At 51.1% G+C, this 15116-nt stretch overlaps 7 protein-coding genes across 7 annotated transcripts, besides 2 other annotated features; 3 read left to right on the forward strand and 4 right to left on the reverse strand.

Annotated features, from left to right (window-relative positions):
- Positions 1–186: 186 nt before the first annotated feature.
- Positions 187–2319, forward strand: NFIA_096270 (putative MFS peptide transporter; the record flags this gene model as incomplete). Its single annotated transcript, XM_001261901.1, has 6 exons — positions 187–505; positions 551–667; positions 718–940; positions 997–1365; positions 1416–1570; positions 1628–2319. The coding sequence occupies 6 exons, from the start codon at positions 187–189 to the stop codon at positions 2317–2319; spliced, it is 1875 nt and encodes a 624-aa protein (XP_001261902.1).
- Positions 2320–2464: 145 nt separating this feature from the next.
- NFIA_096280 (type I glyceraldehyde-3-phosphate dehydrogenase) lies at positions 2465–3751 on the reverse strand (the record flags this gene model as incomplete). Its single annotated transcript, XM_001261902.1, has 4 exons — positions 2465–2566; positions 2614–2821; positions 2872–2986; positions 3037–3751. 4 exons carry the CDS (start codon positions 3749–3751, stop codon positions 2465–2467), a joined length of 1140 nt encoding a protein of 379 aa, XP_001261903.1.
- Positions 3752–4714: 963 nt separating this feature from the next.
- NFIA_096290 (flavin-containing monooxygenase) lies at positions 4715–6175 on the reverse strand (the record flags this gene model as incomplete). The annotated part of the gene is made up of 1 exon (XM_001261903.1): positions 4715–6175. One exon carries the CDS (start codon positions 6173–6175, stop codon positions 4715–4717), a length of 1461 nt encoding a protein of 486 aa, XP_001261904.1.
- Positions 6176–7035: 860 nt separating this feature from the next.
- On the forward strand, positions 7036–8263 carry NFIA_096300 (lipase/thioesterase family protein; the record flags this gene model as incomplete). The annotated part of the gene is made up of 4 exons (XM_001261904.1): positions 7036–7238; positions 7290–7435; positions 7489–8072; positions 8123–8263. 4 exons carry the CDS (start codon positions 7036–7038, stop codon positions 8261–8263), a joined length of 1074 nt encoding a protein of 357 aa, XP_001261905.1.
- A 209-nt stretch (positions 8264–8472) lies between these two features.
- NFIA_096310 (SDR family oxidoreductase) lies at positions 8473–9577 on the reverse strand (the record flags this gene model as incomplete). Its single annotated transcript, XM_001261905.1, has 3 exons — positions 8473–8749; positions 8799–9192; positions 9244–9577. The coding sequence occupies 3 exons, from the start codon at positions 9575–9577 to the stop codon at positions 8473–8475; spliced, it is 1005 nt and encodes a 334-aa protein (XP_001261906.1).
- An 885-nt stretch (positions 9578–10462) lies between these two features.
- On the forward strand, positions 10463–12261 carry NFIA_096320 (cytochrome P450; the record flags this gene model as incomplete). The annotated part of the gene is made up of 4 exons (XM_001261906.1): positions 10463–10660; positions 10708–11153; positions 11206–11590; positions 11647–12261. 4 exons carry the CDS (start codon positions 10463–10465, stop codon positions 12259–12261), a joined length of 1644 nt encoding a protein of 547 aa, XP_001261907.1.
- Positions 12262–12351: 90 nt separating this feature from the next.
- On the reverse strand, positions 12352–14318 carry NFIA_096330 (CobW domain protein; the record flags this gene model as incomplete). The annotated part of the gene is made up of 5 exons (XM_001261907.1): positions 12352–13159; positions 13215–13664; positions 13724–14014; positions 14070–14158; positions 14208–14318. 5 exons carry the CDS (start codon positions 14316–14318, stop codon positions 12352–12354), a joined length of 1749 nt encoding a protein of 582 aa, XP_001261908.1.
- Positions 12926–13064: a microsatellite.
- Positions 12935–12974: a microsatellite.
- Positions 14319–15116: the final 798 nt, after the last annotated feature.

The following is a 15116-nucleotide window of genomic DNA, read 5'->3' on the forward strand; positions in this document are numbered from 1 at the left end:
CGCAGGGTGGCATTTTTTTGTGTGCCCTTGTCCCTCTCTCTCTTATTAAAGCTGGACCCTTTTCCTGATCTACGGGGCTCTTTCTTTTTCTAATTCCTCTTCTTCTCCACAGTCCAGTGTCTGTGGGACAATTCCGCTGTATCTGTCCGAGTCTCCTTGGTTTGTTTGCTTTTTATCTTTGTCGCCATGAACGTCTCGGACCCCGTCGAGGTGGCGGAAGTCGCCCGAGCCAGGGCTGCTGCTCATGATGTTGAAATAGACGAGAAGAGGGACCACAAATTGTCGCTCACGCCTAGCATTGAGGAGGTTCCTCCCGCGTCAAAAGAAGTGGGAGTCTCGTCTGCGGTTTATGAAGACGATCATGCCCATCTGCAGAGGCAATTGCCCTCTGATGACGACTTCAAGCACCTCCGTCGGGTAGCGGGCGATATTCCTTGGACTGCGTACACGGTGGCATTTGTCGAGCTGTGCGAGCGTTTCTCCTACTACGGCACAACTGCAGTTTGTACGTTTTTGGATCTTCACTGAAATACGGAGCTAATCGGCCTAGTCGTCAACTTCATCCAGCGGCCTCTTCCCGAGGGCTCGACCACTGGTGCGGGATATGACCACTCGAATCCCGGTGCGCTGGGTATGGGCCAGCAGGCGTCCACTGGTCTGACATTGTGTGAGTTGTCCAATGCCAAAGATGATATTAGAGGGTGCTGACCATGGTAGTCAACGCGTTCTGGTCTTACGTGATGCCCCTGGCCGGTGCCTACATGGCTGACCAGTACTGGGGTCGATTCCGGACCATCATGTTCTCCATTGCCGCTGCACTTCTGGGCCATATCATTCTGATCGTCTCGGCCTTGCCTCCGGTTATTGCGAGCCCCAATGGTGCCATTGCCTGCTTCTCGATCGGTTTGCTTATCATGGGTGTGGGTACCGGTGGTTTCAAGTATGCCTCCCCTTCTTTTCGTTTTGGACCAATTGAAATTAGTACTGACTGATCAGGTCCAATATTTCTCCCCTGATCGCCGAGCAATACCGCGAAGAAGTCCCCTACATCAAGACTCTCAAGAACGGCGACCGCGTGATTGTCGATCCCGCGGCCACCATCTCCCGCATCTACTTGTACTTCTACATGATGATCAACATTGGCTCGATCCTGGGTCAGGTCAGCATGGTGTATGCGGAGAAATACGTCGGTTTCTGGCTGTCTTACTTCCTGCCCACCATCATGTACCTGGGCTGCCCTGCTGTGCTGTTCTTCTGCCGCAACAAGTATCACCTCGTCAAGCCTACCGGCTCGGTCTACAGCCAAGCCATCCGTCTGTGGAGGCTGGCCATGAAGGGACGGTGGTCTCTCAACCCTGCCAGAATGTATGTCTCCTTTCTTTGTGTCTGTTGGCTGCATTTACTGACCCTCACAGCTGGAAGAAGAACCCGAAGCCCTTCTGGGATTCGGTCAAGCCCTCTGCTCTGGGACCCGACCGTCCCCAGTGGATGACCTTTGACGACGAATGGGTCGACGAAGTCAGCCGTGGTCTCAAGGCCTGCAAGGTTTTCCTCTGGTACCCTCTGTACTGTACGTTTATCCTCACTCTCCAGTCTTAACTCCAGTCCAAACTAATCTGACGTGAAGGGCTCGCCTACAACCAAATGATCAACAACCTCACTTCACAAGCAGCCACCATGCGTCTCGGCGGCGTCCCCAACGACATCATCAACAACCTCAACCCCCTCTCCCTCATCATCTTCATCCCCATCATGGACAAACTCGTCTACCCGGGCCTCCGCCGCATGGGCATCAAGTTCACCCCGCTCAAGCGCATCACGGCCGGTTTCTTCTTCGCCGGCAGCGGCATGATCTGCGCCACCGTCACCCAGCACTACATCTACAAGATCGGCCCCTGCGGCAACCAGGCCAACTACTGCCTCGACAAGCTGAACAAGCACTCCGATATCTCCGTCTGGGTGCAGACTCTCACCTACGTGCTCGGCGGTATCTCGGAGATTTTTGCTTCGGTGACTTCCCTCGAGTATGCCTTTACCAAGGCGCCCAAGAACATGCGCTCGCTCGTGCAGGCTGTCGCGCTGTTCATGAATGCCTTCTCGTCTGCTCTGGGCCAGGCGCTCGTCAGTCTGTCCGAGGATCCGCTGCTCGTCTGGAACTATACCGTTGTGGCGATCCTGGCGTTCGTCGGCGGCATTGGCTTCTGGTTGACCAACTACAAGTTGGATAAGCAGGAGGATGCGCTGAATAATTTGCCGGCCAGTCGCTATGGTGGCAACAATCCTGATCCTAAGCTGGATGAGGAGTCCGTGCGGCAGTAAATTCTCACGTTGATGGTGATGTTTATGCTAGGCATGCTAGTTATGCACGATATGGAAATATAATTATGATCATTGAATTATTGAATCACTTGTTCTTTGTATGTCATAAACAGTAACCCCGTCTATAGGGTAATCTTCCGTAAGTCTATCTATGCTCAAGTTCTTGTGAAGCCACATGCTTGGCCAGATCCAGCAGCCGATTCGAATATCCCCATTCGTTATCATACCACGCCATGATCTTGAAGAACTGCACAGGCTTAGCATGCCACCTGACTGAAGCAGACAATTACTCACCTGAGGATTCAACTCCAAACAAGCCGGCGCATCGATAACAGCACTATGCGGATTCCCAAGATAATCACTGCTGACCAGCTCCTCATCACTCACAGCCAACACCCCCGCCAGCTCTGCCTTTGCCGCACGGCGGAACACAGCCAGGACCTCAGCCAGCGAGGTGGGCTTGTCCGTGCTGACCGTCAAGTCAATCATGGAGACGTTGGGACTAGCCAGTTAGCTTGCAGCCAGATCATACAAGAGGGAAGATACTCTTACGTCGGCACCCGGATCGACACCCCCGTAACCTTCCCGCTCAACTCGGGCAACACCGTCGCAATAGCCTTGGCCGCACCTGTCGTCGTCGGGATGATATTATCAAAGACACTCCGACCTACACCTCATCAACCATCTTTCCTTTGTCAGAAAGAAGAAGGGACCTACCCAGTCGGCGATTCTTCCGACTATACCCATCCAACACCGACTGCGACCTCGTCGCCGCATGCACAGTCGTCAAAAACCCCTGCGCAATCCCAAACTGACCCTGCAGAACCTTCAGCACAGGCGTCACGCAGTTGGTCGTGCAGCTCGCGCAGGAGATCACTCGCCGCTCCTCATCGGCGGTGTATCCGTCACTGTTAACGCCGAACACGAACGTCGGAGCATCAGCGCTCGGCGCGGAGATGATAACCCGTTTCGCGCGGCCGTGGGTAATATGCTCAAGAGCCTGCGCGTGTTTCGTGAACTTCCCCGTACATTCGATAACGTACTCGGCGCCTAGGGCGGCCCAGTTGAGGTTCTGCAGGGTGCGTTCCGAGGTGAGTGCGATTTTGTGGCCGTTGATGCTGAGGAGGGTGTCGGAGAGGGCGTGGATGGGGATCGAGGGTGGGAGGTTGCCCATGGAGGAGTCGTAGCGGATTAGGTGGATGAGGTCGTCAATGGTGGTGCAGGTGTGGTTTATGGCGACGATTTGGAGGTCGGGTCTACTGAGGGCGGCGCGGAGGACGTTGCGGCCTGGGGTCCAGCTGTGAGTATCAGTCTGGTTGTGGTAAGAAGGTTGACGGGTACCTATGCGGCCGAAGCCATTGATGCCTATCTTGCAAACGGGGAATTGAGGCGAGGGGGTGGAGTGAGGGAAGTCATTAATGGAGGGAGCCATTGCAGTGATATAACTATAGTATGATATACAGTGTATGATAGGATAGTAGCCTACCAGATTGGCATGTTATCTATTCTACAACTACATGAGTATGTCCTCCTTATGTACTCTGCTTCATGATGCAAATATCTTGATGCTATACTATACTTCCTCTACTTCTCCGAAAACTCCCGCCGAGTCGTTGTCGCTTCAGTATCGGCCCCCCCACAGCCTGCGGGATCCCCGATGACCGGACCTTTCATCGGCTTGAGTCTTGACTGTTTCTCAGCCTTTTAGACACTAAATAAATAGTAGGATTGACAGGACAAAGCATATCTACTGAGCCAAAAGTTGCCGATTGAAATGCCGGTTCTTTGATTGGTCGGAGTCGGATACTACAACAGGAATCAGGCAGGATATTGAGGATATTGACGTCACGTACTTCTGAGAATTGCTCGTTCTGAGAAGATCTACTGCATACACGTTACATTTTATTATGTTTTATTAGCTATAACAGATTATCTATTAATTCATCATGATTAATGCAAGAACGGAATTGAGGTATATTCATCGGATGTCGGCTTGGACAACTACTTGACTCGAAATGTCCGATTTTCGGCACTTTCGATTTCCATTGATGATGATGCATGTATACTGAATATCTACCAGGATGAATCTATATCCAGGTTCTCGTCATTGAGGCATTTGTATTCCTGATTCGTTATTAATATTACTTAATAGTCAACTTGAACGCATACTCAGGAAGGGAACATCCTCCCTAGCATGACTGGTGGATTTCTTTGATCGCATTGACGGGAATATGCAACTCGTTCAATTTCTAGTTATTGTGCGAGTATATCGCTCAAGTGTCGTGACATCATGCAGAGTACAAGATTACAAGATATGCCCTCTCTCATGGCCGGAGAGGCATCGTTAGGATCGATTCATTCATCCACCGCAAACATCATAGACCAAAGATGGTCGCTATTGCTGCTTCTTCCAGTCCCCATCGACCCATTCTAGTCCCTCGTCGAGACGCCCATACTTGGCAAACATCAGATCCGACAGGTAGTTGTCGCGCGGCTGCCAGGGACCCCGATCGGCCGCTTTCGGGAGATCTTTCTCCGCCGTCGTCACGTACGTCGAGTTCAGGTTAAGCAAACGTCGGGGCTGCATCTGCTTGGCCAGCACCGGGTTCAGCCGCGGGGTCGCCGCGAGCTTGTGGTGTTGTTCCATCCACTTGAGCAAGCGGCAGACAAAGAGCGCCGTCGCGTCGGCCCCCAGCGTCCATGATGCGTTGGTGTAGCCGATCACAAATGATGCGTTCGGCAGGTCCTGCAGCATCACTCCGTTCCAGAGGTATTTGTCGGACACTCGCTGTTTTTCGCCGTCCACTGTGATCGAGGTGCCCCCCGCGATCTGCAGCTTGAGCCCCGTCGCCGTCACGATGATGTCGGCGTCGAGGAAGTCTCCCGAGTTCAGCTCGATGCCGTTGGTCGTGACTTGCCGGATGGTGTCTGTCTTGACATCCGCACGGCCGGTGTGGAGACTCTTGAAGAAGTCGCCATCGGGACAGATACACAGACGCTGATCCCAGGGATTGTACCGCGGCTTGAAGTGCGGGTCATGGGGGGTGTTCTTAGGGAGCTGCCGCACGACGCTGAGCTTGAGAAGAAGCCGCGCCATCCAGGGGAAGGTCTGACAGAAAAGAAAGAAAAGCCGGGAAGTGAAGATCCATCGGAGGCGTTGCAGTTTGCGGTTGACTGTGTTCGGGAGGATCCAGCTCAACAGCGAGCTCTGACGATTGGGTAAGGCAAGGATGTATGTTGGACTGCGCTGAAGCATGGTGACTTTGGCCGCTTTCTCAGCCATCTTGGGGAGGAGCGTTATCGCCGTCGCGCCACTGCCGATGATGACCACTTTCTTGTCGGTGTAGTCGAGATCCTCGGGCCAGAACTGCGGATGGATGACCTGGCCCTGAAATTGACTGAGGCCGGGAACATCAGCGGCCAGTGGCTCATGGTAGTTATAGTATCCTGTGCCGAAGATGACGAAGCGCGCAGTGTAAGACTTGGGCTCGCCCTCATAGTCGACGGCCAGCTTCCACACATTGTCGGCGGACGACCAGTCGGCCGCTAGCAAGCGATGCTGGAAATGGATGTGCTTGTCGATGCCGTACTGCGCAGCTGTATCGCGCATATATTTGGAGATGGAGGCGCCCTCGGCGATCGGGTTGTCCTGATTCCAGGGGTTCCACGAGAACCCAAACGTAAACAGATCCGAGTCGGATCGAATGCCAGGATATTTGAAGAGATCCCACGTTCCGCCAATGGCGTTGCGGGCTTCTAGAATGGCATACCGATGGCTGGGGAGTTGGCTTTGGATGCGGTAGGCCGCGTTGATGCCGGAGATACCAGCGCCAACAATGATAATATCGTAATCCATTCTGGCATGAACTTTGGAAGCGAGGTGTATGATTCAGTGCAACCAGTGACTTTGGATTTATATAATTCGAGTCTCAACATGGAAATTATGTATAATTAAGAGAGTTCACATGTTCCTCGGTGAGGCCATGTGGAGAGGGCAGTGATCGTTTGCCCAAAAGGGAAATCGTCGCGAATCACGGACTTAATGGTGCTGTGCCGGTGCCACTCTAATGGGTTGTTGAGCTAAGCTTGGATCTCTGGGACTTGATTCTAGTCCAGTCGATCTTTCAAAAGGATCATCAAGGAGGATTCAGCAATTGAGAAGAATTGGACTAGGAGAGAGGACGAAGGGGTATTGATAGAGAACATAGGTTGCTTTCTAGGGGCAAGAATTGTCAGTTATGCAACGAGAAAAGCAAGGAGATCGAAAGGATGAATTGAATACTTGAATAATAGTCTAACGCGATTGGTCAGTCATAACGTTCCACAAGAACTTAACCCTAGATTTGTGTCATCCGCAAAGAAGTCTGTAAAGCACAGATCAGGTGTATCATATCTAGACGACGAGACCAACATAATGGAAACAAAGTCCCAACCGTTTAGATCAGAATTAGTTAATCGTATTCTCATTATGCGCAATGTCAAATAACTGCGTCAAGCTAACCGAGGTGACCTCGGCTGATCGGGGATAAGCATCAATATTTCCCAATCAGGCAATCCTTGCGACCCCTTGCCGTGATGCTTCCTTACCATAACAGCGATGTCTCCATCATCGCCATACGAATGATCATGCGATATGAGCATTTGTATACTGTATTTGCCCCGTAGGCATCAATCTTTCACTCCACAAACCCGTCATACACCTCAATCAACGGATCGATGGCCTTCAACAAAGCAATCAGGTTGACCCTGTGGGAGAAACTCGATTTCTTCCCTGCCCTAGTATCCATCTGGATTACTGCTATATGGGCCATCTTGACTGGATTACGGCGAGAGTCCAACCAGCCCAAGACCCTGTTTCTTCATATTGGCTACGCGGTGTTCCGTAAGGCGACGACACGCTTGTCCATCAAGCAGATGCAGTACGTACACGCAATATTTCTTTGAAGAAACAAAGTATTAAAAATACGTAGATATGTCCTACCACCAACCAACAAGATGTACGAGACATATATCAAGAAAAGCAAGCGGTTGTCTCACACCATCGACCTGGGCAAAGGCTCCTACGGCCACTGGATCGGAGACGCCAAAGCAGATAACGTCCTGATCTGGTATCACGGTCAGCATCACTACCATCCAATAGGTAATGTAACCAATCTGACAAGGACATAGGTGGAGGCTTCGCCCTCCCTGCGAACATGGGCTACTTCAAATTCTTCGCCAACCTAGTCGACCACGCCGCGACACACAACAAATCCCTCGCCATCTTCAGCCTCACCTACACCCTCGCCCCGCAGGCAACTTACCCAACCCAGCTCCGCCAGGCAGTCGACTGCCTCCGCTACATCCTCGCCAACACCTCGCACCAACCCAGCCGCATCTTCCTCGGCGGCGACTCGGCGGGAGGCAACCTCGTCGGCGGCGTGCTGTCGCACCTGGCGCATCCGCACCCGCAGATTGACCCTTTGAACGTAACCGAGAACCTCGCGGGCGCGGTCATGATCGCCCCCTGGACGTTAATGGACACGGACTTTTCGGACCGGAAGATTGATTCTAGTGGGGATCTGATCACGCCTGCGGTGGCAGGTCCGTGGGCGGGGGCGTACCTGGGTGCGGCGACTAGAGACGTCTATACGGATTTGTCGAAAGCGGAGTCTGACTGGTATTCTACGTTTCTGGTGGAGAGTGTGTTGATTTGCGCCGGGGGGAATGAGATTCTGTTGCCGATTATACAGGATTTTGCGGAGAAGTTCAAGGTATGTACATGCTTGAATCTTGCGGAGTGAGTGGCTTGCTGACAGGACAGGCTGGCTTCGCATCGTCGGAACTGTTTGTTGGACATCGCGAGGGTCATGTTGCTCCCATCTATAATCTGGAATTGGGGGATACGACGGAGACGGAGCAGGGGAAGAGGGTCAAGGAGTGGTTGTCGAAACGCTTGTTCTGATGTATAGGTCGAGCTGGATATGTTATATGTCTATTTATGAATCTCTTTGTACATTGCTATCTTAAATCATTCTCGGTCTGCATCACTGAATATGTGAACTCTTACAGAACTCGGATCATATGGATTTGTATACATCATTATCCACTAACATGGTCATATACGACATTTCAACATTCGCAGGGTAGATAGACTGTCTATATACCATATAATTACAACTTCTGAGCAGCTTGGCACTCTCGAAGTCTCCTCAATGAGCCCGAGGCAATCCCGCGTACGCTCTCCTGGAACCACTGAGGAAATGCTCGCACCATACTGGCAGCGGAATGAGAAGTCGGGAGAATCACTTGCCCGCTGCTCTGCGTGAGGATCTGCTTGACCACTGCATCCGATACCACCTGGGGTGTCATCACGGGCTGCTTGAATTGGTTTCCCGCGTCGGTCAACTGTTGAATCATAGGAGTACGAACCCAAAGTGGGTGAATAACACTTCATTTGGTCAGTCCCAAAGCCTGTCAAATCGGATGTAGCCTCATACCTGGTGCGAACTTTCTTTGCCTGATACCAGTACCGCAACTCTTGCGTCAGTCCCTCGTGGAAGGCCAGCGCACTGGCCTTGGAGCAGCAGTAATCCACCATCTCCCCCAATGCAACAAAGCTGGCCATACTGGCAATTGTGATGACATGGCCGTGGTTCTGGCGGATCATGCTAGGCAAAAACTCTCGCACCATCAGAAAATGCGAGATGGTGTTGACCTCGAAAGTCTGCCGGATCTTGGCCTCGGGCTCCTCGAGAATGGTGCCGTCGTGGCCCACGCCTGCGTTGTTGACCAGCACAGTGGGGTCGCCTAGTTTCTGGCGAATCTGCTCAGCTACGGCTCTGATGCTCTCGGAGTTGGTGATGTCGGCCTTGAAGAAGTGTACATTGCGGGCTTTGCTTCGTTAGTCTATGGCGCATGCTGAGGGGACTGATAGTTTCTTACGTAGCTGGAAGTTGGGCTCATTGATATCCAAAATGACCACCCGGGTCCCTTTACTGGCCAGATCCTCCATGATCTGCTTGCCGATGCCGCTGCACCCTCCGGAAACCAGAACGAGCTCGCGATCGCCCTGCCATGGATGCGCGCTCTGCCAGTTGTTCATCGACCATTGCGACAACAGGCGGTTAGTCTGCCGCAGAGCACCGTAGACCAGCGCAGCTGTAAGCGCCTTTTGGACGAGAGGATTCAGGAGGGCATTCTGCGCGGGCTCAGGTAGCTGTGCGAGGCTCGACTGGGCGTATTGCCGCGCGATGTTGAGAGCGGTTTCTAACGACATGTTGTAGTTTGAAGCTATTCAAGACAAATAAGAATGATAGAAATTAGAATGGATGGCCTATGCTATATGTATGCGCATCTTTAAGGATCATGTCAAGATCATATACAAGTTGTTCCTGCATAGTACCGAGGCACATGCGTAGGTTGATGCAGATCAATTGTTCCACGAGGTTATCTACAAGATAATGCCCCTGGAGACATCCTCTAGAGAACATAAGGGAGGGCATTGTGATGCCGATGATTCAACATTCTTCTGCTTGTCCGGATTAGGAAATAGTTGCGATGCTCTGCGTACACCGTTGTGGATCACTGGAGCAATCTAGTACTAATATTCTAGTTCGCTAAATATCCGGGCTAACGTGGGGTTCTGTAGCTTGACCCATGAATATGCGCCCACTCTAGCCTATCAATAAACTAAACAACCCCGCAAAGCTATCCGATCTCAGAAATAGGGGCCTGTTGTGAAATGTTGGGATTCACATGGGTGCGAAGATGATCTTCTGATCCTCAACGTCTGGCTTTTGATCCCCTCTAACATGGATTGACTGACCGTCAAGCTACAGGCAGATATATTCTTGTCTGTTCAAATGTATCGTCTCATGCAAAATGTATCCAAACGTCATATGAACGCCCAAGCCGAGGCCGCATAGCCGCTTCGACTCTGCCGATCCCCGTGGGGTCATGTTAATGCTAGTTTAACTTGCCCGATCGCTTGCATATAAAATTACTGATGCAGTAAAAGCAGACGATGGAGGAAGATCTCTCCAAAGCCGGTCCCAAATTAGCCAATTTTCAGTTCTTACCGTAGGTAGTTTGTTTGCTCGTGCTCTTCTTGACTTCGACCATTCTCTTCTTCCAGTGATTATTCCCCAAGAGTGCTGGCAACATGGCCGACACCTTGCTCGCTATTGCCTCTGTCTCCCTGGCTGAGGGGTATTTTTTGCAGCGCTCCGTCTTGAACGAGCATTCTTTCCATTCAGTCTGCCTTGGGGCGGTAGGTGTCAATTTAGCCCTGAAAATATTCTGGGATTTCGTTATATATCCTTTCTTCATCACGGCAAATCGTCATCTGCCAACCGTCAAGGTATGCTCAAGACCCTGTGTGTCGCAATCTCCAATAACATCGAGTAGGGCACCTTTGTAAATGGTAAAATCATCTTTGATAACCCGCGTGGCCGTCTTCCGCTGCAATGGATGAAAACAATCCCCAACGAAGGCCTGATTCATTTCCGAGATGTGTTCAACCGCAGCCACCTCTTGCCTACCAATCACCAGGCTCTTTTGGATATCATGAGCACCAACACTTACGACTTCGAGAAACCATGGCGCGCGCGCGAGTTCCTCGCTCGGATCATTGGCTTCGGCTTGATCTTGTCTGAGGGCGCCGCGCATAAGAAGCAGCGCAAGGCCTTGACTCCTGCCTTCAACATCAAGAACATTCGCTCACTGTACTCCTTGATGTGGGAGAAGACTGGCCTCTTTCTTGATGAACTGGAGAAGGAGATCCGGCAGAATCCAATGGAAGGAACAAGTCCGGAGGACGGTGTGGGTAAGGTCGAGATGAGCGTGTGGGCGAGGTAAGCTCATTGTTTCCACCTTGCTTCTCTTATATTCGCTAAAGCTACCCAGCCGTCTCACTCTCGATATCATCGGTCCGGCGGCCATGGGTCGAGACTTTCGCTCTCTGCATAACCCAGAAAACAAAGTTGCTGATAGCTTTCTTGCTATTCTGGAACCAACCAAGGAGAAGATGGCCTTCCTCGCCATCAACTTTATTCTTCCGCAATGGTTTGCACGACGACTACCCTGGCGCCTGAACAAGGTGATTGACACCGAGACCGGTTTCCTGCGTGATCTATGTAAGGACATTGTTCGTGAGAAGAGGAAGACAATTGTTTCCAGCAATATGACCGCCAAGGAGCTGGAGGCAGACATCCTGGGAACCATGATGGTGGGTGGGGATTTTACGGACGACGAATTGGTGGATCAGATGCTGACCTTTCTGGCGGCTGGTGTATGTTCTGTCTCCTTCCTAAACCTACTTTAAAATCATTCAGCTAATGTGAACAGCATGAGACGACTGCCAGCGCACTCACCTGGGCCTGCTACCTTCTCACCCTCCATCCCGATGTTCAAGAGCGTTTGCGCACGGAGATTCGTGAACATATCCCGTCTGGCAACCATCCTATCACCTGGAGCGATCTCGAATCCATGCCTCTCCTCAACGGTGTCTGCCAGGAAGTCCTGCGTCTATATCCCACCGTACCCATCACGATTCGCGAAGCCGTCCGCGATACCACCATAGCAGGCAAGCATGTCCCCAAAGGCACTCGCATCCTCATCTGTCCGTACGCCATCAACCGCAGTCCTGAATTCTGGGGCGACAATGGGGAGGAGTTCTTGCCAGAGCGCTGGATCGATCCCGACAAGAACGGCCAGAAGGTCGTCAACCACAATGGTGGTGCGTCGACAAACTATGCGCAAATCACTTTCTTGCATGGCCAGCGGTCCTGTATCGGAAAAGATTTTGCTCGAGCCGAATTGCGCTGTGCGGTCGCTGGTGTTGTTGGGCGGTTCAGGTTTGAAATGCAGGATCCTAAGCAGGAGATTCATATTGCTGGCGCTGTGACGACCAAGCCAGTGGAGGGAATGCATTTGAAAATGAGCCGGGTGGATGAATGGTGATTCTTAAGCTTTTCGACTAATAATGTGATATGAATTGATGACATTTTTGCCTAGTGTTGTTTATAATGACAAGTCATCTAGTTACTGCGGTTATTTGTGGGAGTGGGAGTGGGCATGTCCCAGATACTCGCTGGTGTGGTGTTTGTGCTTCTTCTTCCCTCCCTCCTTGTTGTCCTCCTCGTCTTCATCCACAATGCCAAACTCAGGCCATGCCTCCCAGCCATCTTCCCACAGCTTTCCCAGCTTCTCCTCTTTTTGCCGGTAAGACAGTCTCTTGTTGTTCATGATCCTTGCCCACCGGCTCATGTCATCGTCATCTACGAGACACTCATCCAGCAACTTTGTTATCAATTCAGTGTGGATTCCCTCACCAATGAATACAATTTCTTGTCTTCGGTCTCCCCATAGCCCTTGAAAATCATTCTGAATGGATATCCGGACGTCTGGATCCTCAGGCCACGCCTCGTCTGGCACTTCTGCGAACCATGGGCCGCCGCATCCAATCGTCAGCATGCCACCCGCTTGGCTCCATTCTCCGAACTGGAAGGGCCGTGTAGCCAGCCAGAAAAAACCTTTGGAGCGCAAAACGGAGCTGAACGCGGGATGGTTGCGCTTGTTCTTCAGGATCTCGGACGGATCTGGCTGGTCAAAGTCGGAGATACTTTCGTCATCATCGTCGTCGTCGTTTTCGTCTTCGTCGTTTTCGTCTTCGTCTTCGTCTACTTCCATATTGTCGTCTTCTTCTTCTTCGTCTGCATCTTCTTTCTCATCTTCTTCCTCGTCACCTTCCTCGGCTTCGTTGTTTTGCAGCAGGATAAACTTATCATGAAGAAGGGTGAAGAGTCGACGAGGATGGAAGGGACGACGAGCGGTATACACAAAGTTGCTGATCCCATATCTGTTCAAGTCAGTGTACCTTCTCTGACGTTGGATGGAGGGCAGGGAAGACAAACTCCAAGGTCTCCGGCTTCGGAGCCATTCTCTGCCCATTTCCAGTATTCTGGACTGTCATTTCATGCAGGCTGCGCAACCAACCGGCCCCCGAAGCAGCCTTGATGAAATCGAACCTTCCCGTGTCCAGGATCTCTTTCACATCGACACGAGAGTAGCTCGTTTCCAAAACTTTGGCGTCGGGGTTGAGTGTCTTTAACAATCTTCTGATCCTTGCTCGGGTATTCTCGTCCACAGTCTCGATCTTGTTGACGATGAGGACATCTGCGAACTCAATCTGGTCCACCATGAGGTCGGAGATGGTACGCTCATCCTCTGGGATAATCTCCTTGGATCCATATCGATCTGACAAGAACTCGGCGGTGTCAAAGTTGGAAAGAAGATTGAATGCATCGACAACAGTCACCGTGGTGTCGAGTCTCGCCAGCGTGTGAAGGCCTCCTAGATTGACACTGTTGCTGTCAGATCCGAAAACCGGAAGGACAAGAATTGAAAAAGTGGCTGGGCTTACATCTCTGTCAGGACCTTGCGGCTGTCCTCATCCACCATCATCTCCTGATCCGCCTGCAGCATTGCACTGCTGAACTCGGCCGTGAACGTTTCCGCTACTTGCATCGGCTCACTAATTCCCGTGCTCTCAATGACAACGTACTGCACTTCCTTTTGGCGCGCGAGATGAGCAAGCTCTGAGAGCAGGTCCCCACGCAGTGTGCAGCAGATACATCCATTTTGGAGCTGGATGAGCTTTTCCTTTGTCTGGGACACCCGGTGATGAGTGATCAAAGCAGCATCAATGTTCAGCCTGTGTTGCTAGTAAGCATCAATGTTTCCCGATACTAATAGCGAGGCACCCATACTTGCTCATATCATTGACCACAACCGCAATACGCAGTCCATGGTCTGGAGATTGAAGGATATGCTCGAGGAGTGTTGTTTTGCCACTACCCTGCTCTCTCTTAGCTAGACGCCATTGCAATCTTGCGGGAGATACTTACCAGGAATCCTGAAAGGAGCGTCACCGGGATCTGCCTCGTCGGCTTCTCCTCAGCTCCCGGCTGAGCAGGAGCGGGATACGAGAGAGAATCAGTTCCTGAGTTAATGACCATCTTGTTGGAAGTCAACGGTGCCCCTTGAACCGGATTCTGGGATACAATTTGACGACGCACACAGCATTGTGGGAAGGCCACATTTTATATCATGAGCAAGCGATATGCTTGCAATTAACCCCCAAGGTTCGTCTTTGGTGGGCTCAAATAATCCTTTATCATTAATCAAAGAGCTATTACTGGTCGCGTGGTTGAATGTATACAAGAGTCTATTTCACCCGTGAACTCCCAAGGTACCTGGGATGGGCTCAAGGTACTCACGCACACTGAGATGCAAAATTGACTGCACTCTGATTCGACGATCCATACATCAATAAGATTATTGTTTTGTAGATCGCTTGTGCTTGGGAATTGTTGAGTATCTCTGGCATACACATTTTGATTGGGTGTATACTTGTTCAATATTGTATTAATGTATGAATTCCGCCTCCATCATAAACATGCACCTCAAGTTGAAATTGAGATTGTCACACTCTTCTTCACACGATTTATTTTCTGGTTACTCAAGCAGAATACTTCTTTTTCAGAGACGTATTGATCATAAGGCACAAGTGAAAATGGTTATGCTGGAGTTGGAGCCCAGTTCCGAGGTGACAAAATATGGTTCGATAGACATGGTCTCCGCTCGCAGACATCCTGACCTTCTCTACTTTGTCAATTTGAGCATACGTCGCTCTACGGAAACAGCCTCCTACTGCTGCAAAGTACTGGAGTATCAATCCAGTTATGAACCATTCCACAATGGCATACGGAATCATTAGATGCACTACTCATCACAGCCTCGCTAAGAGTCAAGGA

This window comes from Aspergillus fischeri, genomic scaffold, assembly GCF_000149645.3.
Source record: "Aspergillus fischeri NRRL 181 1099437636262 genomic scaffold, whole genome shotgun sequence".
In the NCBI taxonomy this organism is placed as follows: Eukaryota; Fungi; Ascomycota; class Eurotiomycetes; order Eurotiales; family Aspergillaceae; genus Aspergillus; species Aspergillus fischeri.